The sequence below is a fragment of the Amblyomma maculatum genome, chromosome 7 (genome assembly GCF_055883805.1).
Source record: "Amblyomma maculatum isolate TAMU_Amacu chromosome 7, ASM5588380v1, whole genome shotgun sequence".
NCBI classification, from domain to species: Eukaryota; Metazoa; Arthropoda; class Arachnida; order Ixodida; family Ixodidae; genus Amblyomma; species Amblyomma maculatum.
The window spans coordinates 35,659,084-35,682,699 of record NC_139350.1 but is presented as its reverse complement, the minus strand read 5'-3'; the positions used below and the strand labels follow the sequence as shown (position 1 = coordinate 35,682,699).

The following is a 23,616-nucleotide window of genomic DNA, read 5'->3' as shown; positions in this document are numbered from 1 at the left end:
GTTTGCGTACTGCGGTGTACGCTCGAAAAAAGCGTAAGGCTTTATTGACTGGCTTTTCGTTGTGTTTAATATTTTGTGACGAACCCGGCACCTCCGTTGCTGGACTTTTCGGTGAAAGTGTAGGGGAACGGCAACACGCGGCGCCACCAGACATTTCAGGATTCGCTGCAAGGCGAAATATGTGGTGCTGCCGTCGCGCGACCAAACTTCAGCATGGGTTTGTAGCACCCAAAGCTACATAACACACTTGACACGTAGAACATTATAAAACAGGTTGTCCTTTATAAATCGTCTTCATACACACTACAGGCAGTTGCACATAAACCCGACTACTCACACACTCAGAAACAAACATACAGACAGGAACAGCGCAGATGATCTCTGATATCAGTGGTTAAAAGAAAAAAAAAACAGCATCGTAACCAAACGTGAGCATGGGTTCCGCAACACCGGAAGCTATACATAACTTGACACGTAGAACATGAAAAAACAGGTTGTTTTTTTATGAGTCGTCTTCATATGCACTACACGCAGTTGCACATAAGACTACTCACACACAAAGACGCATAAAACCGGAACAACGCAGGTGATCTTTGACATCAATAACTAAAAGAAAAAAAAAAAGCCCCATAACCAAGATTGAGCATGGGTTCCGTAGCACCCACACTTGGCACGTAGAACATGAAAAAATTTCTTGTCCTTTATACATTTTCATACACACTACAGGCAGTTGCACAAAAAACCCGACTACTCACGCACACACACACAAACACACATACAGATGCACAAAAACTAAAAAGTGCAGGTGACCTCTGATATCAGCAGTTAAAATAAAAAAACAGCCTCGTAAGCACAGTGCAGCAAGTTTACGCTCCTGTGCAGTCAATAATCCTTATATGTAAAAAACATTTTCAACATCCATTTGACACCTTAGTGGGAATGCCCCCTGCGCGCTATGAACTCACACTCGAGGCAGAAGAAAAAGAATTGGGGTAACAGTTCTATGTAAATCTGCATCATAACCCAGTTTGCTATCTCCAAATTTATTCTAAGGTCGCCTCTCTCTGTGGGGTCATCGTGGTGAGGCAGGCCACCACCCGTGATGACCATGTCGGCGTAGCACATGTTGATGTTCCTCAGCGTCAGTGGCATCGTTATGTGTTCACCGGTCAGGGTAGGCACCCTCGCTTCGTAATAGCTTATAGCCTGTAAATACAGGAGAGAGAGAAATAAAAAAAGGTCAAGTTTGCAATCGCTCCGGAGTAATCAGTTAATAACTGCGTGCAGTGTTAGCATCTTCTAGGCCCTTTTGTGTGTTCTTCCTGCGATGTTTCTTCAGCGCTATAAAAATCAAGAATATGTACTAACTCGTCAAAAAGTCCTGCTGCGACAATGATCACGGCCAAACGCCGGACGCAGTAACATTGATGAGCTGTGCTCCCCTGATGGGGCTGGGACAGGTAGGTCACCGCCGCTTGCGACGGGGGCTAGCCTGCCACAGAATTATCAGTTGTAGGCCGTCATTGCACCCGCCGAGATTCCGGTGGTGGACGACGGCTGTTGTTGCGGCGCGAGTCTTTGTCGCTCTCTCTTCTTTTTCTTTATTTTCTCTCCTTTCTGCACGAGGCAGCGGAAGTGGCTCAGGTACAGCTGAGCCACTTCACAGGCCCGTGCATTTTGTTTTCCTTCTTTCTACAGCCAAAAGCAACAGCTACAACAACAGTAACAAATTGAGCCTTGCCCGTGCTGGACTAGAAAACATACTTTGGCGGCTAATGATGATAACTTAATTTCCACCGATTTAGGAGGCCCCCTACTCCCCGCATATGGCACGCAGGCCTGAGGAACGGGGGCTGGAACCTCCGCGACTATGGACTGGTGAATCTTAGTCGCGGAGGTTACAACCCCCGTTCCACAGGCCTGCGTGCCACGAGCGGGTACATTAGCCAATTCCAATTTTACTTCGTGAAGCGATACTGCGCTGCCAAAATTGCTTGCGAACGGTGACATCAACGAAGCTACACACTGCAAAACTCAAAACATTCGTTGCGGCTCCGGCGCATTCCTTGATACACTGCTCAAACACGCGTCCATGAAAGTGCAAAACATATTCATATTGCTTCCGGGTGTAAAGCATGTATGCGATGTCATTACGCTGTTTCAGCCCCCGCAGGCTGACATTAGTTTTCATTAATTAATCCCTCGTTAAGTAGGTAAAAAATAAACATTTTACTAATAATTGATCATAAATTAGTTAATTAATGAAATATTTATTAAGCCGTCGATTTGTAATTAAACTATTAATTAGGAATTGATCATGGATTGACAGGGTCATATAAGGCACGCATTCGCCCATATGGTGGTGGTGCTCTGTTATTGGTAGATACCTCTATGACGTCATCCCGCCTCGGCCCTCCCAGAGACGCCGCAAAAGCGGGACGCATTTTGTCCACGACATTATGAGCCATTAAAGGCTTTCGCATTAATAAGCGCTTTGGGACCAGACTTAGGTAGTTTATTGAGGGACTTTAGACTTGGGCTCTTACCTCATCGTAGGAGATTCTAGCTGTGTAGTAGAGATCTGCTCCCATCCTCGTGAAATGTGTATGTTCCTCGTCGCGTATGGTGACAACAACGTCCGCCGCGATGGTATCAGGAAGCTGGTCTCCTTCGCGGGGTGATGTGATCTTGGTGCCCGGCAAACAGCCCGGCTCAACGCGAACGCATAGCACCTTCTCCTCGCGTATTGGCGTGCAGCCGTCCGCTGCCAGTACCGTTCTCTTAAAACGGATGACCTTGACGGTGCCTGTGAGAACCGCTTCCAATGTCACGAAGACGTCTAGCTCCATGTCAGGACTCTTCACCAAACGGGGTCTTTCAGGGCGTGTTCTGGATTTTGCTGAGCGATCCGTGAACACGTTGGATGTGTGACCCCGCCAGCCGCTAAAGGAAGCTTCGTACTCAGAGTAGTTCGACTCTCTTGAACGTCCCATGCCACTAATATTCTCGCCGGCCGACGATGTGTCGTAGTCGAATTGCGCCCCGCGCGAATAACGAGGGGATGACCAGCGGCTATCGAACTGTGCCTCCGATGAGGGTCTGAACCCGGACCAGTGCGGCGCGTTAAATGTCTTCGAGCATTCTGCGCGTGGATTGTCACTCGATATCCGGGTTGATGATGAGCTGGCGCCGAACCGAAAAAGTGTCTCATGTGTTCTGCCCGATGGTTCATCGGTAGTTTTGCTGAGCGACGAAAAATATTCGGAATCAAATCCGAAGCTTGTGCCCATCTGCGACTTTGGCACGTCGCCTCTGGAATCGTACTGTTTAAGCTTACTGTCGTACTCGTCACGCTTCTCCTTGTCACTTAGCACTTTGTAGGCATCGCCTAGTCGTTTGAACTTTTCCTCAGCGTCGGGGGCTTTGTTCTTGTCCGGGTGGTACCTCAAGGCAAGTCGCCGGTAGGCTCTCCCGATGTCAGCCTCACTGGAATGTTTGTTGATGCCGAGGACCGCGTAGTGGTCATGGTGCATGGTACCTTGTAAAATCAAGCGAAAATGTAGTACACCAGTTAGCACCCTATGAAAATTCACTTCAGTTGAAATTGCTTCACGGACAGTTCATGGAACATTCTACACGCTTTACAAGGCACCAGTATTTAACATATCAGATATACAGGGTGCTTAAATAAAGTTTATTCCCACTCTCTCTTACCCAGGAAGACTAAGTAGTTTTAAAAATAGTAAACTGAAAACAGAAAAACAATACTTCCAGGAACACACTCTCTGCACCAGCGGACATAACCTGTTGCAAAACACCACTTTATGAATGTAATTAACAAATTTTCACTTTTAATTATCGTATTTGGGCTGTTTCAATGGGCAGTTTGATGCCGTGAACCAGACGATGCCATATCTGTATTTGAAACGAAGAAAAACTCATTTTCTAGAGCTCTGCAGCTCGATGAAATCCGACGGTTTTTTCCGCACGCGACCGAAGCTGAGCGCACGAGGAGCGCCAGAAGTATGGTGCAAGCGGAACGTCCGATGGTTACGTGTCGTAATGAATGTAGCGCCCGAAGCCAGGGAGTGTAAACGATCATTCTGGCATCGATGTCCTCACTTACGTTTTGCGAGGCCAGAGGCTTAGTGTCAGGCAAAGTTTCGATGGGCATGGAGCTAGCACGGCTTAAGTTTTGAGGTCACTTTAAAGACACAGCTGCCACTCAAATAATGCTTTACCAGGGACTGTCATCGAATGACTTTCAGAAATGGCTCCATTTTTACAAGTTGTGCCTAATTATATGTGATGAACACCCGGAATTTCTAAACATAGTGCTCTGGACAGACGAGGTCCGATTTTGTAGGGACTCGAATGTCATTTTGTGCACTAACCATTATTGGTGCGACAATATAGCCTACATTGGCTACGTCATAGCAAGAACAATGTAAGATGGTAAGCAAATGCTTGGTGTGGCATTTGTAACAGCCGTATTGTGTGTCCCTACTTCACCAACGGAAGCATTAGTTGGAAAAAGAATACTCAGAGTACGTTCTAAAAGGTGCTGTCTGAATTTCCGTTACAGCTGCCAGTGGTCGTTGCAAAAAAAAAAAAACAACAACAATGAATTCACAATGACGGAACCTCGTAGAGACATTATGTCATTCATGACAAGCACAGTCCCCAACCAAAAGATTGGGCGAGAAGGAGGAGGGACCCTGGCCTCCAAGGTCGCACGATTCGTCACTACTGGATACCCTCTGAGAATATGCTAAGCGTGAAGTTTTCAAGAGAGCGCCAGCGAACCTCGAAGATCTGAAGCCGCACGTCGAGATAATAGCTGAGTAGATTCCCGGAGGAATGCTCATTTATGCATTGAACTTAATAAAACTGCATTCGTCTGTGCAGCACTACAAAGGACAGTAGGTTTAAACACGTCATGTGACAATCATTTCCCGTCATCCCAAGCAGTATTGGCGTCGCGAGGGGAGTGCGGGAGGGGCGGTCCGCACCGGGTGCAATGCTCAGGGGGGAGGGGGGTGCAGCAATTAGCTGGAGGAAGGGGTGGAGGGTGAAAAAAATTTTGTGTAAAGACACGAAAAGGCGCGCACTGGGGGAGAAAGTGAATGACAAGTGTGATCTTCTCGTAGAACGAATTATTTTGTTGTGAGGAGCGCTTGAAAAAGATTCCACGCCATTTTAACGTTGTACAGGCCTATGTACGTGCGTGTACCCTGGAAAGACCAGCATTAACGTGACCCATCAGGAACCCCTGCGCTGGAGCGTGTTAGACGACACCCATCGGCAGCTCGGGAGCTGCGCCGCCACATCGCCTCTTCTCACTCATCACCTCACTCTCCTTTCCCAAGCTAGGACCGCTGGCAGCATCTTTCCAGCAGTCTTTTGTATTTTGTCTTGTTCATATATCGCCTGTACCTTTCCCGCTCCCCGGTCCAGTCACACATCCGCCTCACGCTTTCAAAACACCGAAGGGCACGGAATGTCTGTTGCTCAGGGGATGGCAAGTCTGATCACTACGCGCTGACTAGGACAAAAAAAAATATGAGGAGGAGGGCACACGTGTTATTTGCACCTGTGGTGTTCAGTGTTTGACGAAGTCAATGCTGCGCTACTGTATTTGCAGACAAAAGGACTATCCCTTGACAAAATAGTAGAAAAGTTGAAGGCCCTAAAGCTTTCTCTCGAAAAAGAATATGGTCGCCTAGTGGAAAATGCTGTTGAGCAGGCGCTCATAAAATGCACTGAACATGGAATTGCAGTTGAGAGGTGTGTCAGTTTAAGGAAGACGATGACAGGTGAACAAGCGAGAAATTCGAGACTTACAGGAAGGAAATAAGAAGGCGATGCTGGTGTGCATTCAAAAATTTTATGCCGAGCTCTGCACGAGACCCAAAAGACGGACGGACTGTCTGACGGACTGTCTGACATCGCTCTCCTTATCGAAATTCCTAGGATGAGGAGACACCTCAAAGGAGCCGGAATTGCTCTCGAAGTCGACAACAGTTGGGAAGCATTGGACTTGCTTGACATTCACTACGGAGTGGTATTTTGTGCACTCAATTCCCGAACTGTCATTAGGGCTGTAGCTTTTTCTCACCGTAAGTGTGTCTGTGGCATCTTGTAAGAGAAGCTTTTCTAAGCTGAAACTATCAAAAACCTTTCTGAGATCTACAATGCGTCAGTTTAGGCTATCAGATCTGTCATGATTATCTATTGAAAGAGCTGGCAAAAATCACCGATTTTGATCAAGTGATCAGCAGCTTCGCAGTCCTGGAAGTCAGGATAGCAATATTTTGATTTGAGTTTCGATTTTTTATTTACACTCCGTGAATATCTGCTTTCAATATAACCATGTTTTTTTTTTGTTACAACTTCCATGAATAAAAGTGGTTTTTAAGTACTCAAACGTTATGTAACAGTTCAGTTCAGTCGTTCAGTCATGTCCGACTCTTCGTGACCCTATGGACCATGTCACGCCACGCTTTCCGGTCTCTCGCTATCTTCTTAACATCACATAACTTCATCTGCAGTGCCTCGAGGATGCCATCTAACCATCGCGTTCCCTGCCTACCCCTTCTCCGACGACCCTCACCCTTTCCCAACATCAAATCTTTCTCCAGCGACTCATCTCTTCTCATCAGATGACCAAAGTAGATGAGCTTTAACTTTAGAAAGTGACCCTGCAATGAGCAGTAAGGGTTTATGGTCGACAATATCGACTGATTTGATCTTCTGGCAGTCCAGGGAACTCAAGAGTCTTCGCCAGCACCACAATTCAAACGCGTCAATTCTTTGAAAAAGGCTGACCGCCACAGTCCAACTCTTGCATCCATACATCACAACTGGAACGACCATAGCACGAGTTATACGGAATTTGGTTGGCAGACTAATGTCTGCTCTTTACTAGGCGGTCAAGGCTAACCATTGCTCTCTTTCCCAGAAGCAGGCGTCTCCTAATTTCATGGCTGCAGTCTCCTTCCGAGGTAATCTTGGAGCCCAAGAAGAGAGAATCTGTCGCAGCTTCCACTTCTTGTCCCTTGATGCTCCAAGACTTGATAGGGCAAGACGCCATGATCTTTGTCTTTTTAATGTTCAGTTTAAGCCCAAACTTTTCACTCTCTTCTTGTACGCGCATCAGAAGTCTCTTGAGTTCCATTTCACTTTCTGCCATTAAAGTGGTATCATCCGCATATCTAAGGTTGTTGATACGTTTTCCAGCAATCTTCACTCCAGCTGAAGACTCGTCCAGACCGGCCTTCCTTATGATACACTCTGAATATAGGTTAAATAGGCAGGGCGACAGTATGCAGCCTTGCCTCACTCCTTTCTCAATCGGAAACCAATCAGTAAGATCATGCCCAGTTCTGACAGTGGCCTGTAGCCCTTCATACATGTTCCTGAGGAGACAGATGAGGTGAATTGGAACTCCCATCTCTTGGAGAGCTTGCCACAATCTGCTGTGATCTACGCAGTCAAATGCTTTCGCATAATCAATAAAGCAGAAGTAGATGGGTTTCTGGAACTCTCTTGCTTTTTCCATGATCCAGCGAAGGTTGGCAATTTGGTCTCTCGTTCCTCTGCCCTTGCGAAACCCAGCTTGCACGTCTGGAAGCTCCCGATCCACATACTGCTGCAGCCTACCTTGGAGGATTTTCAACATCACCTTGCTAGCATGCGAAATAAGCGCGATCGTGAACAACCAAATAAGAACAATCTTTGGCACGGTCTTTCTTTGGAATGGGGATGTAAACTGACCTCCTCCAATCCTCTGGCCGCTGCAGGGTTGTCCAAATCTTCTGACATAATGTATGCAGAATGTTAACAGCGTCATGGTTGAGGTTTTGAAGCAACTCAGCTGGAATGCCATCAATTTCGCTAGCTTTGTTCTTAGCAAGGCTGGCTAAAGCCCATTCAACTTCACTCTTCAGGATGCCCGGCTCGAGATCAGTAATCACAACCGTCTTATGTTTGGTTTGCACATTCGGGTCCTTCTTGTACAGTTCTTCTGTGTATTCCTGCCACCTCTTCTTTATCTCTGAGGCTTCAGTGAGGTCCTTGCCTCGTTTATCCTTTATCACACCCAGCTTAGCACAGAAGCTTCCTTTGATTACTTTGATTGTCTTATGCAGAGCTCTTGTGTCCCTTAATTGGCTGTTGTCCTCAACTGCTCGGCACTGTATGTTCAGAAAGGCATTCTTATCTCTCCTTGCTATTTTCTGAAAATTCGCATTGAGAACCTTGTATCTTTCTCTTTCCCCCATAATTTTTGCCATCCTCCTTTCCTCAGCTATTTGCAAAGCCTCTTCAGATAACCAGTTTGCTTTCTTGCATTTTTTTTTGCTTTGGAACTACCTTAGTAGCAACTTTTATTATATCACGAACATCAGTCCACATCTCTTCAGGCTCTCTGTCTTCTAGATCTAATTCTTGAAATAGATTCCTCACTTCCACAGCATATTCTAATGGAATTTGATCCATATCATACCTGAAAGGCCTAGTTTTCTGCGTTTTCCTCAATCGAAGCTTAATTTTGGCAACAAGAAGCTGGTGATCGGTGCCACACTCGGCCGCAGGCCTTGTTTTTACTGCTTGTGTAGCGCTTCTCCATCTCTGCCGGCAAAGAATATAATCGATCTGATTCCTGTACAGACCGTCCGGTGAAGTCCATGTGTACAGGCGCCTCTTGTGCTGTTGAAAATGAGTATTCGCTATGGTCATATTGTTTTCTTCACAAAACTCTACTAGCCTCTGCCCAGGTTAATTTGGCTCACCAAGACCGAACTGGCCTATAATTCCGGATATTTCTTCACTCCCGACCTTAGCATTCCAGTCTCCTATGAGAAAAACGACGTCTGATGATGGGGTGCGGTCTAAAAGGCATTGTAGTTCCGCATAAAATATCTCAACGTCAGCTTCTTCAGCAGTAGTGGTCGGTGCATAGACTTGGATAACTGTTATGTTTAAAGGGTGATCTTGGATCCGAAGTTAAATCATTCGGTCGTTTTTGGGGTTGTACCCTAGCACTGCTTTGCCCATTCTTCTGTTTACTATGAGAGCGACCCCATTCCTTCATTTGGATTCATGCCCACAACAAAAGACATAAGGTCGCCGGAGTTAAATTCTCCCATTCCGGTCCACTTGAGTTCGCTGAACCCAAGATATCAATGTTGAATCTGTCCATTTCTCGCTTGACGACATCCAGTTTACCTTGCGTCATAGATCTTACATTCCATGTTGCTATGTGATATATCTCCTTGCAACATCGGACTTTCCGGTCGCTTCCCTACACGTCCACAACTGAGCGTCCTTTTGGCTTTAGCCCAGCCGCTTCATTCGTCCTGGAGCTACTAGGAATCGCCCTTTGTTCATCCCCAGTAACATGTGGGACGCCTTCCAACCTGAGGGGCTCACCTTCCGGCGCCATATCATTAATGGTATTGTGACTGGCCATAGGGTTTTCTTGGCAGGAAATACTGGAGTGGGTTGCCATTACCTTCTCCAGTGAATCACATTTTGTCAGAGCTCTCTGCCGTGACCTGTCTATCTTGGGTGGCCCTACTCAGCAGAGCTCACGACTTCATCGAGTTTCGCAAGACCCTCCGCCACGACAAGGCAGTGATCCATGAAGGGGTATGTAACAGTAGAACCTCGGTTATACGAATCTCACGGGGTCGCGAAAGAATTCCTGTCACCCGAACATTGGTATCATCAAAACGAAAGAGAATAAGTTTGCAGAATCATGGGAAAGGCAGTTGGGCAGAGCTGTTTGCGTCCGAGAAGGGTTATTACGGTCGTGCGGTCATAGCGCTAGGGGCAATCGCGACGTCGACGTGGTGCGCGCCACGTGCCTCCGCGGACTTCTCGCGGTGCGTACAGCACGACTAGAGTTACTATATAGGCTTAGCACGACAAAAGATGGCGACGCGCCGGACGAGCGGCGCCGCAGACTGCTCGCGAAGCGTACAGCGCGCGACTACAGCAGTCGCGAAGTCTACAATGTGCGGACCACGCATCACCGCAAACTGCTCGTGATGCGTACATACAGCGCGGCTAGCGATCGCGTTGTGTTGCGATCGCAGTTCGCGCGTTCAATTTCGTAGTGGCGCTGGAGAGCGACCGGGACATCCGAAATTTTGCACATTGTACACGATGCATGCCAGTCGGGCAATTTCGCGAATTCGTATCATCCCGAAATTCGTATCAACCAGATTCGTACCACCAAAATGTTACTTATATAGGTCAGTTCTTGATTTTACTTTCGCCTTGAACTCTTTTCGTGAATGTCTGCTTTTAAAATAACCGTGATGATTTTGTTATAATTTACATGAAGAAAACTGGCCAAGTGTTCAAATATTTTGTATATCGGTCGGTTCTTGATTGTTTAACGAATGCGTTCGAGGGATACGTGTAAGCCTTTAAAAGTCACAAAAAGAAAATAATTATGTCTGCCGCATATACAAAATTAAAAAATTTTGTATATGTGGCAGACATAATTATTTGCTCCTTGTGACTTTTGCAAGTGTTTTCTGTCGTGGTCGACTGTGAACACTATTTATAGGGAGTTTGCAGAGACTGTGGTAGATGTGCTAGAATCGGAATGGATCCGAATGATAGCAACGAATGAAATGGATGACCACATTCGCGAGTTTTATTCAATGACAGAATTCCCGCAAGCTGGGGGGGGCACTGGATGGCTGCCATTTCCCGCTTTCCCCACCACAACTCAATGCAGTGGACTACAGGAACTAGAAGGGCTGGCAAGTCTTTTTCTCTTGATTTTCTGTAAGTGCATAGGCGAGCACCCTGTCTGGAACGCTGGAGCTGTTTGCTGCTGAGCAAATAAGGTGGAATTTTGTCAGTTACTCCGTTAGTCTGCACTCGTGCTTTTGCCATTCGTGTAGCCATGGGGCAGCGCCTGAGTGCAAATATTGCATGTGAATGCTTCCACATGTATTAAATTTTGACGTCTTTTTCATGTTTTAAAGAACATATCTGGGTTTCAGGAACAATTGCCGGCATAAGGACATGGCTAGGGGTAGTTTATTTAGGAACAGGACATCAATGCAGGCAAGAAAACAAGGATCTTGTTGAATGTCTCAGTGATGATATAAGCCAGTTTGGAAACGGGGCCAATATTATTCTACTGGGGGACCTGAACGGCCACATCGACGATCTGGATGGATACACAGATTGCAACGGGAAGGTAATGCTAGACTTCTGTGAGCGACGCGATCCAGTTATAGTAAATAGAGAAACAAAATGTGAAGGCCAAATCACGTGGGAATTCCGCAACAGGCAGACGACCATTGACTATTGTCTAATGTCGCAGGAAACTTATAGCAAGGTCAGAAAAATGGAAATAGACGAAGAAGGGGAGTGTAGTCTGGGAAGTGATCATAAACGTATTAGTCTGCAGATGGGGCCCTTGATGAAAAGAGAAATGGAACTTATACGTAACGTCAACGCAAAATTAAACGACGATCAAATAGCGCAGATAGCAGCAGACATAGAGGAAGCAATAGAGAAACGCCCCATGGAAGACTGGGATTATGAACAGGTAGAACTCCTCAGAAGGAGGAAAATTCAGGAGGTTAAAGTAGCAAACCCCTGGAATGGAAAGAGGAAGCCACGGAGCTGGTGGAATAAGGAAATCAGGGAAGCTATTGAACACCGACGGGCTGCTTCAAGGGAACACCGAATGGCAAAGAAAGCGCAGGTATATCAGGAGGAAATCGACCAAAAATGGGTACATATCGACAAAAGAAACTTCAGGTGCAGGCCCTCGTCCTAAGTAAAATAAGGCAGTCCACCGATCGCTGGATGGCTGGCAGACACGATGCCTCTAGTGGCGGAGCAAGAAAATTCTGGAACCATATAAGCTGGCTAGGGAAGAAGAATCAAAGAAAGCAGGATCGGATTCAAGATAACGAGGGAAATTGTTTAAAGGGAGACAACGCAGTGAACTACATTACATCAGTTCTGGCCGAGTCATTTAAGAGCGACGACAGGGTAATCTCCGCAAATCAGGAAGCAACACAAGGTAGCAGAATACAAAGCAGCTTAGAACTGATCGATCTAAACTGGAAAAAGGCAGAAAAAAATATTCCTAAAAGCATATACAGGAATAGATGGAATTCCGATCGAGCTGATTAATGAACTCGGTCCAAAAAGTAAGGAAACGTTGCTAAAAGCTCTGGAAACAGTCATAACGAATAAGCAAATTCCGGACAGGTGGCGGCAGAGTAAAATGAATTTGATTTATAAAGGGGAACGAGACAGGATGCACATAAAATCCTACAGGCCGATTGCCATAACATCTGTTATGTACTGGTTAGATATGCAGGTGGTGAAATTAAAGGTGCAAGCATGGGTAGAAAGTAAAAAGATACTCGAACTTCAGAACGGCTTTAGAAATGGTAGGCGCTTAGATGATAGCCTGTTCGTGCTCACCCAATGCATCGAAATATCTAGAATGGAAAACAGATCTTTGTATTTGGCCTTCCTGGACATAAACGGGGCGTACGACAACGTAAGTAGGGAACTCCTGTGGAACATTAAAAGAAGGAGGTATCGGTTCTGAGATAATGGAGTTCCTACAGGAAATATACCGGGATAACAAAGTAGAAATTACGTGGGAACTGATAAGAAGTACAGAAGATGTCAAAGTATACAAGGATTAAGACAAGGCTGTCCTCTATCACCGGTGCTGTTCATGCTTTATATGATAAACCTGGAACGGAGGATACAAGAGAGTAACCTAAGTTTTAATCTGTCATTTAGATTAGGTGGAAAGGCGGTAGAGCAGCACCTCCCCGGTTTGATTTATGCAGACGATATTGTACTGCTAGCTGAGAGTGTGGAAGAATTGCAAACTCTAGTTAAGTACTGCGGAGACAAAAGGGACGCTCTAGGCTTCAGTCTCAGCGCATTTAGTTCGGGTCTGATGATTTTCAACGGCTCAATTGGTCAGGGTCTTAAAATACAAGCCCATGAAATACCTAGAGTAGCAGAATATAAATATCTGGGGGTATGGGTAAACGAAGCATTGGCATACATTGGAAAGCATGAGCAATCACTTAAGCCCAAAGGGCGAAGGAATGCCGGCATAATGAAGCATAATTGGCATTGTGGGGATACAATAGGTATGAGGTATTGAGGGGTATTTGGAAAGGAATTATGGTGCCCGGACATACTTTCGGGAATGCTGTTTTGTGCATAAAATCAGAGGTACAGTGGTCATTAGAAATAAATCAGAGATACGTTGGACGATTAGCACTAGGTGCCCACGGCAAAACTACAAATGAGGCGGTACAGGGAGATATGGGCTGTGCATCTTTCGAAGTACGGGAAACTCAGAGTAAAATATTATATGAGGAACGCCTGAGGAAATTGGACAGTAACAGATGGCAGCTAAAGTATTTAAATACCTGTACCTAAAAAGCGTTGACTCACAATGGAGGAAAAGAACTAGGAAACTAACTAGTAAGTATGCTAGTCACAAGGACGGAGAAATAAAGAGCAATAAGCAACAGGTGAAAAGCACAGAAGGTAAAAATTGGATAAATTCGATGGAAAAGAAACAGAGTGTGGAACTATACCAAAAGTGGAAAAGGCAGATCAGGAATTGAGCTTTCTCTGTTAACTCAAGAAGCAGTGCCCTACTTTTTGAAGCTAGATCAGGGTGCCCTAGAACACGCAGCTACAAAGAAATTTAACAAGGAAGATGACGCATGTGGTGGTAACGCCTGTGAAACAATTGACCGTATTATACTCGAATGTAATCGTATCTATCCGGAAGTTGATGTAGGCGCAATCACTGTTCCTGAAGCTCTGGGGTTTAGAGATAACAGTGGCCGGGTGAATAAACCGGCGGTGGAAACTAGCAAAAAACGACTGGAAGATTAGTGGCTTAAAAGCAGAGAAGTGACAATGTTAGTAATGTAAAAAGAAAAATATAGGAAATAGAATAATGGTTTAGTTAACTAATCTAAATCAATAATTAAGATATAGGGAGAAAAATGAGCATGATAGCTACTGCTACCACCCCGTTTCAAAGGGGACGCTCCTATATTACATCCGTCCCATCCATCCAACCCATATTTTCGGTGCTAATCAAGCTGGCTTTTTTTTGTTTTTTGCATTTCAGAGAGGATTGATGGAATATTTATTGCTAGTGCGCGCTTTATAATTCTGGCAAATAGCTTTTCAAGGGTCCTTTAAGCTCTTAAGACAGCTAATTTTTGGGTTCGTGTTTTATCATTTGTAGCGATGCCTAGGATGTTGCTGTACACGGATCACCACATCACATTCGCCTACGACTGCGGAATAATTTATAATCGATTTTCTTCTCTCACATTTTTGGGTTTCGACTTGAACAGCCGAGCAATGTCTGTGACGTCACAGACAAGTCTAGTTCACGCGAGGGATGAAAATACAGAGATATATTCATTGCTGTGTCATTTGACTTCGCTACAATGATAGAGCCAGCCTGCCTCAAGAACAAGAATCACTAAAAGTGAAGAATGAGCGATTATGTCACTTTTTTTCATGCTGAGCATCAAGACATGATTGTGACGTCCCAGCCACCTCTCTGCTGTCGAAACCGAAACTGGTGAGAAAAGAAAACTAAGTTATAAATTATTTAGCGGCCCTAGGTTAAACCTGCGTGCGTATCGTTATACAGGAATGACTTACTCATCATTAACAAGAAGAAAAATGCCACCAAAATTTGGTGTCTATAGTCCTATAAGTGAAGCTAAATGCAATGCTGCAATTTTTAGACCTCCCGTTTGGGCCTGTCTGTGTCCATCGTGGTCAGAGGAATCGCCCACAACTGTGACACCACTATCTGGCGGGCTGATCAAGAGTAAGAGACGAGATCAAAGATTGCTGCTTGTCTCTTGCATCTTGATATGAAGCGCGGCCTGCCGCCTACGCGACAAAGTAAACGCTATCGGGCCCACCAAAGACGGCCTTGCAAGGCTCTGCATGGCGAGGCACACACCCAGCGACAGGCTTCCTCTCCCTTTAAGGGAGCGGCGAGTCACGTGGTCGTCTCATGGCCACAGCTGGCGAAGGTCTGGAGTGCGACGCAGCGGTACTGTCTGTTTAACGTCACATGCATGTATGACGTCACAACATCCCCGGTGCTCCTTCAACTGAAGGTCAAATTATCGTTTGTTCCTACAGCGTTCTCAGTTGCGCTAGTCACAGTTTGCGTCTTATCTAGATGATTCAGTGAAGACTTTAAATTGAGCCCTGACATGTGCGCCGGGCATTCGTATAGTATGACAACTGCCGAGCCCTAGTTGCTGCTATCGACGCCGCCGTGTTAGTTCATTTGCGGGCGCAAGTCAGTCCAATAAAGACTAGATTCCAGTCCTATACTAGGTCGGTTTATTTGTTGTCTACGGCATTGTAGCCAACACAGGACAATACAGCATTGAAACCAGGGCATGAAACAGACAGCCTAGTGTCATTAGCACATGACCAGATTAATCACCAAAATATTATAACTTAAAACCACTGGGAATTTGATTCCTTCAATTCATTTTACATGCCATCTCACTTCGCTTTTCAGCAGCCGTATGCTCTGCTAGCCCGAGAAGAAAGTAGTTCGGACAAATATGTTGATCTATACTGTAAGGAGGTACTGATTAATTTTTTTTTTGCTCAACAATTCAAACTAAGGAGCATATCGAGAAGTAAAAGCAGCTTACTGTAGTTCTTGTGGCCTTTCTGGTGATCAAGCGCCGGTGATTCTGAGAGTTTTACGGCGCTATAGCGATCAAAGAATAACTTCCTTCTTGCCACTGTCGTGACGCTGGGGCTATGGCGACCCGGCTTTCACTTGGTAGCGTGCAGAGACTCCGGGTTGAAGAAGGACTGAATCTTCGAAGTTGGTAAAATATGTACAAGCAGGTTTACTGGCACTTTGAGAAAACGTATTTACAATATTTACACGAAAAAGAAGGGTACATCAGCAAAATGGCAAGCGTTAAGGGTTCATAGCGAGAAGCGACTGGATGAGCCGTTTACCCAGGGCCCAGAGCGACCTTTCGTGCTCTGCAGCGTCCTTAAAAACCCCCTATGTCCAGCCCCTCTCTGAAGATGCTGACCAACCAAATCCAGGGCACGCCCCTCAGGTATCGGCATCCAATCGAACACATCACTGCACTGATGGTCTGAAGCACTGACTGGTCCGGCATTCATTCGTTGGGCGTGATCACTTGTTGGCGGGAAAAGCTTGGGAACGGCGAGGAGAGGAGGTACATTTCTATTCTTCAGCAAAGAAACCACAGGTTGGTTCTGACAAGGGGTTTTACTTCTCAGAAACCCGAGTGCACGTGGCGCCGCATAGGGCTCCCAACATGGTCCCTTTTCGACAATTGCAAATCTTTCCTGCATTCCCGGGAAATCACTTAATGGCCGTATGAGTCATGCTCCTTTCTTGTCCTGCACGTCAGCGGACATGTCACTCTGTCGTCTCCTTTGGATAGGAGGCATTCATCACTGGAGGATAGCACTTCTCGACTGGAAGGGTGAACAAAAGAAAGAAAGCACTTCCTGCTATTTCCCGCAGGGGGACGTTTCTTTGTGTTTTTCCAGACGTTCTCTTGACAGGGTCAATTTGGCATTTGCAGGTTGTCCACAAAGCAAAACATGCTTACAAAACAGGATTCCTGGAAACAGGCTCACTTAGAGCCATTGGACCATCACCACATTTCCAAAGCACTTATTCATGCCCACAGGCGAACAATAGAGCGCGCAAATGCGGATGCTTGGTCGTAACAGCCTCCTCCCCCGCCAGAAGAGACTCGGAGGGCAGCAGTCCCAGCTGCTGCATGAAGAGCCGACTTAATGGCCTGCACGTGAACGCTTGAAGCTCGCTGTGGCTTGTCGCGTTGTCTTGATTGTTGTAGGCCAAATTGCTCGAGCTGTCTGAAACTCAACCACATGTCGAAGCAAGCACTCGGCTCCCGTCTGAAGAGACCAGGTTAAAAGAAAACTGCCATTGTTGTTCGAGAAAAGCCCACTCTCAAGACGTTCGGGACCCACGTATTCCTAGAAAACCAAACGTGCTGCTTTACATAGCCACACATATACAAGCGCACGAAAAAAAAAAAACCTGATTATCAATTTGGATACATGGTGAGGAACATCTCGGACCGCTTAGAAAGAGCGGCTAAGCGCGTCCGCATTCCCATTTAACTTCCCCTTTTTGTATCTTATTTCAAAATTGTACTGCTGTAAAATCAAGCTCCACCTAAGAAGGCGACTGTTCTTCGATGTCGCAGTTTGCAGCCAAGCTAGGGGACAATGGTCCGTCTCTACGGTGAATTTGGCCCCTCCAAGATAGCACTGCAATTTTTGAATGGCCCATACAATGCAAGCGCACTCTTTCTCTGACGCGCAATAAGCCCTCTCTCTAGAACTCAGTTTTCTGCTCAAGTAGAGCACGGGGTGCTCATTACCGTCGTCATCTCTCTGGCAGAGAACAGCACCTAACCCTCGATCACTGGCATCACACTGGACCGTGAATTCTCGGCCATAGTCTGGAGCTCGCAATACCGGACGGCTAATCAGCACAGCCTTCAGGTTTACGAAGGAGGCTTCCTTTTGTTCGTCCCAGACTACATTTGTCGGTTCTGTCTTGCGGAGAGCGTCGGTCAGAGGGTTAGCCAAAGCTGAATAGTTAGGGATGTAGTGATTGTAGTACCCAGTCAGACCTAGGAATGCTCGAATTTCCGTCTTCGTGCTCGGCCGCGGATAGTCTGCTACCGCAGAAATCTTAATCTCGCTGGGTTTCCTGAAACCCTGACCTACATTGTGACCCAAGTAGTCCACGGTCGCCCTTGCCAGGCAACATTTCTCGGCCTTTACGGTTAGTCCAGCTTGACGCAAAAGGCTCAGTACAGCTCTTAGATGTACCATATGGTCCGCCCATGAGTCGGAAAAAACCGCAATGTCATCTAAATAAGGCACCGCGAATGTTTCACACCCATTTAAAACCCTATCCATGAGTCGGGAAAAACAAAATGGAGCATTTTTGAGCCCGAAACTCATCATTGTTGGCTGGTAGCTGCCCGTCGGAGTGACGAAAGCCGCGTATCTGCTGGCGCGTTCAGTGAGCGGTACTTGCCAGTATCCTCGAGTAAGGTCCAGCGTAGTCACATATGCCGCTCTACTGACCTGTTCTACTCTCTCCTCAATATTCGGAATAGGATACACTTGATCCCTGGTGAGAGAATTTAGCTTTCGGTAGTCTACCACAGGCCTAGGGTCTTTACCTGGAGCTTCTACTAAGATCATAGGCGAAGCATAATCGCTTTCCGAGGGTTTTATTACTCCTAATTCCAGCATGCGAGTTACTTCCATATCCAGAATTTCTCTTTGCCTTGGAGAAAATCGGTAGCACCTTGATCGCACTGGCACGTCTGAAGTCAGCTCAATATCGTGCTCAGTCAAATCAGTCCTGCCTGGCCTGTCCACGAAGCAGGCCTCAAACTGTGTTATTATCTCGCCCAGATCGGACAGCTGGGATTTCTTTAGTTCTCCTCTCTGCTCCGTCTTTTTGAGAAGCTCCTGAGCGTTGCTTCCTTTTCCGCTGAGGCAAATCAAGTTGTCCCCCATCTCCTCGGGAAGGTTTAACGTTAGATTTACCACGGCTTCCCTCTGCACATAAGGCTTCATAAGATTGCAATGATAAATGCGCACTTCTTTACGCCTACCGGGAATTTTCACTGCGTAGTTAGTGTTAGAAAGCTTTGCAACGACTTCAGCCGGTCCTTCCCACTGTACTTCGAGCTTATTCTTGGGATCATTGGCTTGCTCCATAGCTAAGTCCTCTCGGGTTCCACTTAAAAGTCTCGTGAGATTACTAGACACTGGCGGCAAGAGGTTACTTTCAAGAACGTCCTCATTCCGTGTCTTATCAAGCTCACTTTCATGTTGACTTATCTGAGATGCCTCGCTCTCAAAGTTTTCTGGCCCGCTATTTTCCGCATTTACCACTGTTTTAACTGCCGTTTCCTCCGCTGTTGATTTTTCTGAAATGAGCAGTGTAGCTAGTTCTCGCGCCTTTGAACGTGTTAAGGCCTGCACATCTCTGTCTCCGAAAATCAGAAGGCAAGCTTTGACCTTCTCGTAGTTGTCCGCGTCCTCCTTGTTTAGCCGCGCGACAACCTCCGCTGCCTCGCAGGGCAGAACCGTCAATAATCTCTGAGACCACGTGTCTCGCTGGAAGGACAGTTCTTCGCAAGTTCGCTCAAAGTTACCCAGATACAGACCGATATCCCCTGATATCACATATGGCTGCATGTACTTTGACATCTTGAAATCTGCCTCCTTGTTGAGAAGAGGTACCGCTAGCTGGGGACAATTGCCCGACCTCTTGCTCAACTCTACTTCTAATTTCCGGAGCTCAATTTCTAGCTCCCGCTTTTTTGCTTCTCTCTCAAGCTTCTCACGTTCGTGCTCCCTTTCCTCTTTTTCCCTCTCAAGTTCACGCTCCCTTTCCTCTTTTTCCCTCTGACGTTCGCGCTCCCTTTCCTCTTTTTCCCTCTGACGTTCGCGCTCCCTTTCCTCTTTTTCCCTCTGACGTTCGCGCTCCCTTTCCTCTTTTTCCCTCTCAAGTTCACGCTCACGCCTCTTTTCCTCTTTTTCCCGCTCTTTCTGCTGTCTGAGCTGTTCCTCCTTTTTTTGGGCGATGAGGTTCCATGCTTCACTGAGCTCCTCATCATCGGCTCCCAAATCTGTGATTGCCTTTATAATCAAAGGTTTTCGTGCCAAACCACTTGTATCAATTCCCAATTCCTCACACAATAGCAACAGGTCCGGTTTCTGCAGCTTTTGTAGGTCCATGATCGCTCCGAGTGTCGGCTACTTCCAAAACAACTGTGCAAACTACCAACCTAAAGGCGTTTCCACACTCTCTTTACCAGTTCTAAAATCTAACCCTGTTCTAGAACCTGGTCCACATCAGAAGAAAAGCCAAGCACTCACCCACACATGCGATCGATGTTCCGAGCTGCCCTCTTGGCCGATTGTTGCTCCTGCTTGTTGCTTGAGATGCCACCTCCGATCACAAGGTGTTGTGGCTTGTAGCTTCAGATCCACCTCCAATCACCAGATGTTGTGGCTTGTAGATTCAGATCCCAACGCTGGGCACCAGTGTTGGGGCTTGTAGATTCAGATCCCACCGCTGATCACCAGTTGTCGTGACGCTGGGGCTATGGCGACCCGGCTTTCACTTGGTAGCGTGCAGAGACTCCGGGTTGAAGAAGGACTGAATCTTCGAAGTTGGTAAAATATGTACAAGCAGGTTTACTGGCACTTTGAGAAAACGTATTTACAATATTTACACGAAAAAGAAGGGTACATCAGCAAAATGGCAAGCGTTAAGGGTTCATAGCGAGAAGCGACTGGATGAGCCGTTTACCCAGGGCCCAGAGCGACCTTTCGTGCTCTGCAGCGTCCTTAAAAACCCCCTATGTCCAGCCCCTCTCTGAAGATGCTGACCAACCAAATCCAGGGCACGCCCCTCAGGTATCGGCATCCAATCGAACACATCACTGCACTGATGGTCTGAAGCACTGACTGGTCCGGCATTCATTCGTTGGGCGTGATCACTTGTTGGCGGGAAAAGCTTGGGAACGGCGAGGAGAGGAGGTACATTTCTATTCTTCAGCAAAGAAACCACAGGTTGGTTCTGACAAGGGGTTTTACTTCTCAGAAACCCGAGTGCACGTGGCGCCGCATAGGGCTCCCAACATGGTCCCTTTTCGACAATTGCAAATCTTTCCTGCATTCCCGGGAAATCACTTAATGGCCGTATGAGTCATGCTCCTTTCTTGTCCTGCACGTCAGCGGACATGTCACTCTGTCGTCTCCTTTGGATAGGAGGCATTCATCACTGGAGGATAGCACTTCTCGACTGGAAGGGTGAACAAAAGAAAGAAAGCACTTCCTGCTATTTCCCGCAGGGGGACGTTTCTTTGTGTTTTTCCAGACGTTCTCTTGACAGGGTCAATTTGGCATTTGCAGGTTGTCCACAAAGCAAAACATGCTTACAAAACAGGATTCCTGGAAACAGGCTCACTTAGAGCCATTGGACCATCACCACATTTCCAAAGCACTTATTCATGCCCACAGGCGAACAATAGAGCGCGCAAATGCGGATGCTTGGTCGTAACACCACGACCACTTCGGGAGAACAGTTTCCCATGCGTCTTTTAACTCGTACAGCCCGCAACTCCTGGGCGAAAGGGCTGTCCAACCAGTGGTCGTCGCATCACTCACGATATGATAGTCAACCGTGGTGGGGTAGCCGTTAAGGCCGGCTTGCGATAGAGATGAAGAGAGTGATGGAATATCTTTCCCAAAAAGAGGTCAGACGCAGCAATGCTTTTCTCATATTTCCGTTTTCCGTCGCACAGCGCTAATCATGTCGTGTTCAAACATGTTCTTCTATTCTCCACTATACGGCAGGATCCATATTTACAGGCAGCACAGCCATGCAGAGATTATCGCATCGACCACATTCTTCAACTTTCGCGCCCATGTGTCATGATATACCGTCTTTACCAACTAAGTTTTTTTTTCGACCGGCGACCATTTGGAACGGCCTTCGCCACCATACCTCGGTCAAAATTGCCCATCAATATTTTTTTGCTGTTCTAAGCGGTCGCATTTTCTAAATCCCATCATTTACGTAATACTAGACTAACGGATTTTTGTTTTTAGGAACATGAAGTAGACGTGAATAAGTCTTGCGATGCGTTCTTACCTGAACGACGTTGACAGACATCGACGACAGCCTCTCCTTGCGGGTTGGGAGACAAACGGCTTTGCTGCTGGAGTGGAAAGAGAGCAAAAGCGAGGACGGAGTCGGTTCGCAGCTTCCCTCCTGCCATGACACCCCTGCCCACTACGCAGGAGGCGATCAAAGAAACCTGCTAACCTGCCTTAGCTGAGGAGCTTTACTAAAGCTCTGCAACGCGCGGTGTGCTTATATAGCCCGGGTCAAGTGCAAATAGCGAAAAGAATCGCGTTATGGTTATCGCAGTCCCGGGAAGAAGGCGCGTGACATATTTGCACGTGAAATCAGCGCTTATATTTGGCGACGCCCGGAATTCAGACTGAGCGTGCGCGAAAAACCTATCTAAGTTTGGGCTTTGAAGGCGCACAGTTCCCAGCATTTTTTTTTTGAAGACTGACAGTTATTTTTTTTTAGTTCGAACGTATTTACAGAACACACAAAAATAAAGACGAGGGTTCCATAGTCAGAAGACTGTATACCGAGACCCTCGGTAGACAATTACAGCAACAGAAATAATAACAGCATAGTTAGCGAATTGTTACAGGATGCAAAATATGCCAAATCAGTATTTTTACACAAAAACAAAAACAATATAACACAGGTTTCAGACATACAAAATGCGTAAAAAATTCAGTAATGCAACAAATACATCTTCAAGTTATTCTTATATATGGGCAAGCAGATTGATGTTTTCAGAGTTAAACATCATGGGTTCCGAAATTAAATGACTGCAAAAGATGAAGTCATTTTTTCATAATTAGTACGATCGTTTGAGTAGAAAATTATTATTGCGCAAATCTTGTATGGTTGTAGTTCGAAAGCAGTATAAGATTAATAAACTGAAAATGCAGGGTGCCATTTAATAGATTAAAGAACATGACTCCAAGCTGATACTCAGCTGGTGCGCTGATAAGATATACGATGTTCATATAATAAGGAACGAGGGTTAGTAGAAAAACAGCTGCGGGGGATAACGCGGATGGCCTGATTTTGTAAATTCTGTGCAGACGATAAATGGCTGCGGTATTTCCCCGAGCAACAATCCCGTAAATGAGACGACTACGAGCGAAAGCATTATACGAAGATAAGGGAATATAAGAAGGAAAATATGGACGTGCTTTAATCGGAGCTCTGATGCCAAACATAGATACTTTTCTATATGCGCTCACAGATAGCCAATCGCGTAGTCTTACTTCCACTGCGCTTTCTTTAACTGGAGCTAAAATAACTGAAAATTTGAGAAAAATGCTGGAAAAGCGAGAGCAGTTCTCAAGCGCTATTGTCCGATTACCACGAAACTATCACACTCAAAATGCCTGGGCTTTAAAAAAAAAAAAAAAACAAGCCCGTATCAGTTTGGTTTAGCAGCATAGCCGTTTTGAAGATACTGTCGCTCGTTTAGAGCTTCCGATGCCTCGGTTGGTTTCCACGATATATTACCGTTCAGAAACGAATGATCTCCGCTTTGTGCTATCAAACGAATGCGTCAACAACATGGTGAACTGATTTTATATTTTCGCCACTGATAGCTGTGTCCTCCTTTCTGTGTTCTAAAATCCGTCAGCTGTTGTCTATTTGGGTCAAGTGCGTATCGTCACATAGTGGTGACAATGCCGAAAGGCCGAAGTCAAGAGACTGGTGCAGTACTTAAATTAAATCTTTATTAGGCTGACTTGCGTCCTCGAAATAGTTAAGCAACTGTGCGATGGCGATAAGAGCAAGTTCATCGAGCTATGAAATCCAGTTGCACTCGACAACGCTTAATTTTAAGTCGG

At 46.1% G+C, this 23,616-nt stretch overlaps 2 protein-coding genes across 2 annotated transcripts in view; one reads left to right on the top strand and one right to left on the bottom strand.

Moving 5' to 3' along the window:
• LOC146182972 (dnaJ protein homolog 1-like) overlaps positions 1-23,616 on the top strand; it is a 147,404-nt gene that overhangs the window by 79,328 nt on the left and 44,460 nt on the right. The gene's annotated exons all lie outside the window — the stretch shown is intronic.
• On the bottom strand, positions 260-22,099 carry LOC146182973 (dnaJ homolog subfamily B member 4-like). The gene is made up of 3 exons (XM_084608994.1): positions 21,809-22,099; positions 2,547-3,538; positions 260-1,206 (listed from the first exon to the last, which is right to left on the bottom strand). Exons 1-3 carry the CDS (start codon positions 21,933-21,935, stop codon positions 931-933), a joined length of 1,395 nt encoding a protein of 464 aa, XP_084465120.1. The 5' UTR covers positions 21,936-22,099; the 3' UTR covers positions 260-930.

Excerpts from the sequence above, each read along its gene's own strand:
- LOC146182973 (XM_084608994.1), bottom strand. The coding sequence starts at position 21,935 with ATGGCAGGAGGGAAGCTGCGAACCGACTCCGTCCTCGCTTTTGCTCTC. Across the intron at positions 3,539-21,808 it reads TGTCTGTCAACGTCGTTCAG|GTACCATGCACCATGACCAC; the intron begins GTAAGAACGCAT and ends TGATTTTACAAG. Across the intron at positions 1,207-2,546 it reads CTAGAATCTCCTACGATGAG|GCTATAAGCTATTACGAAGC; the intron begins GTAAGAGCCCAA and ends CTGTATTTACAG.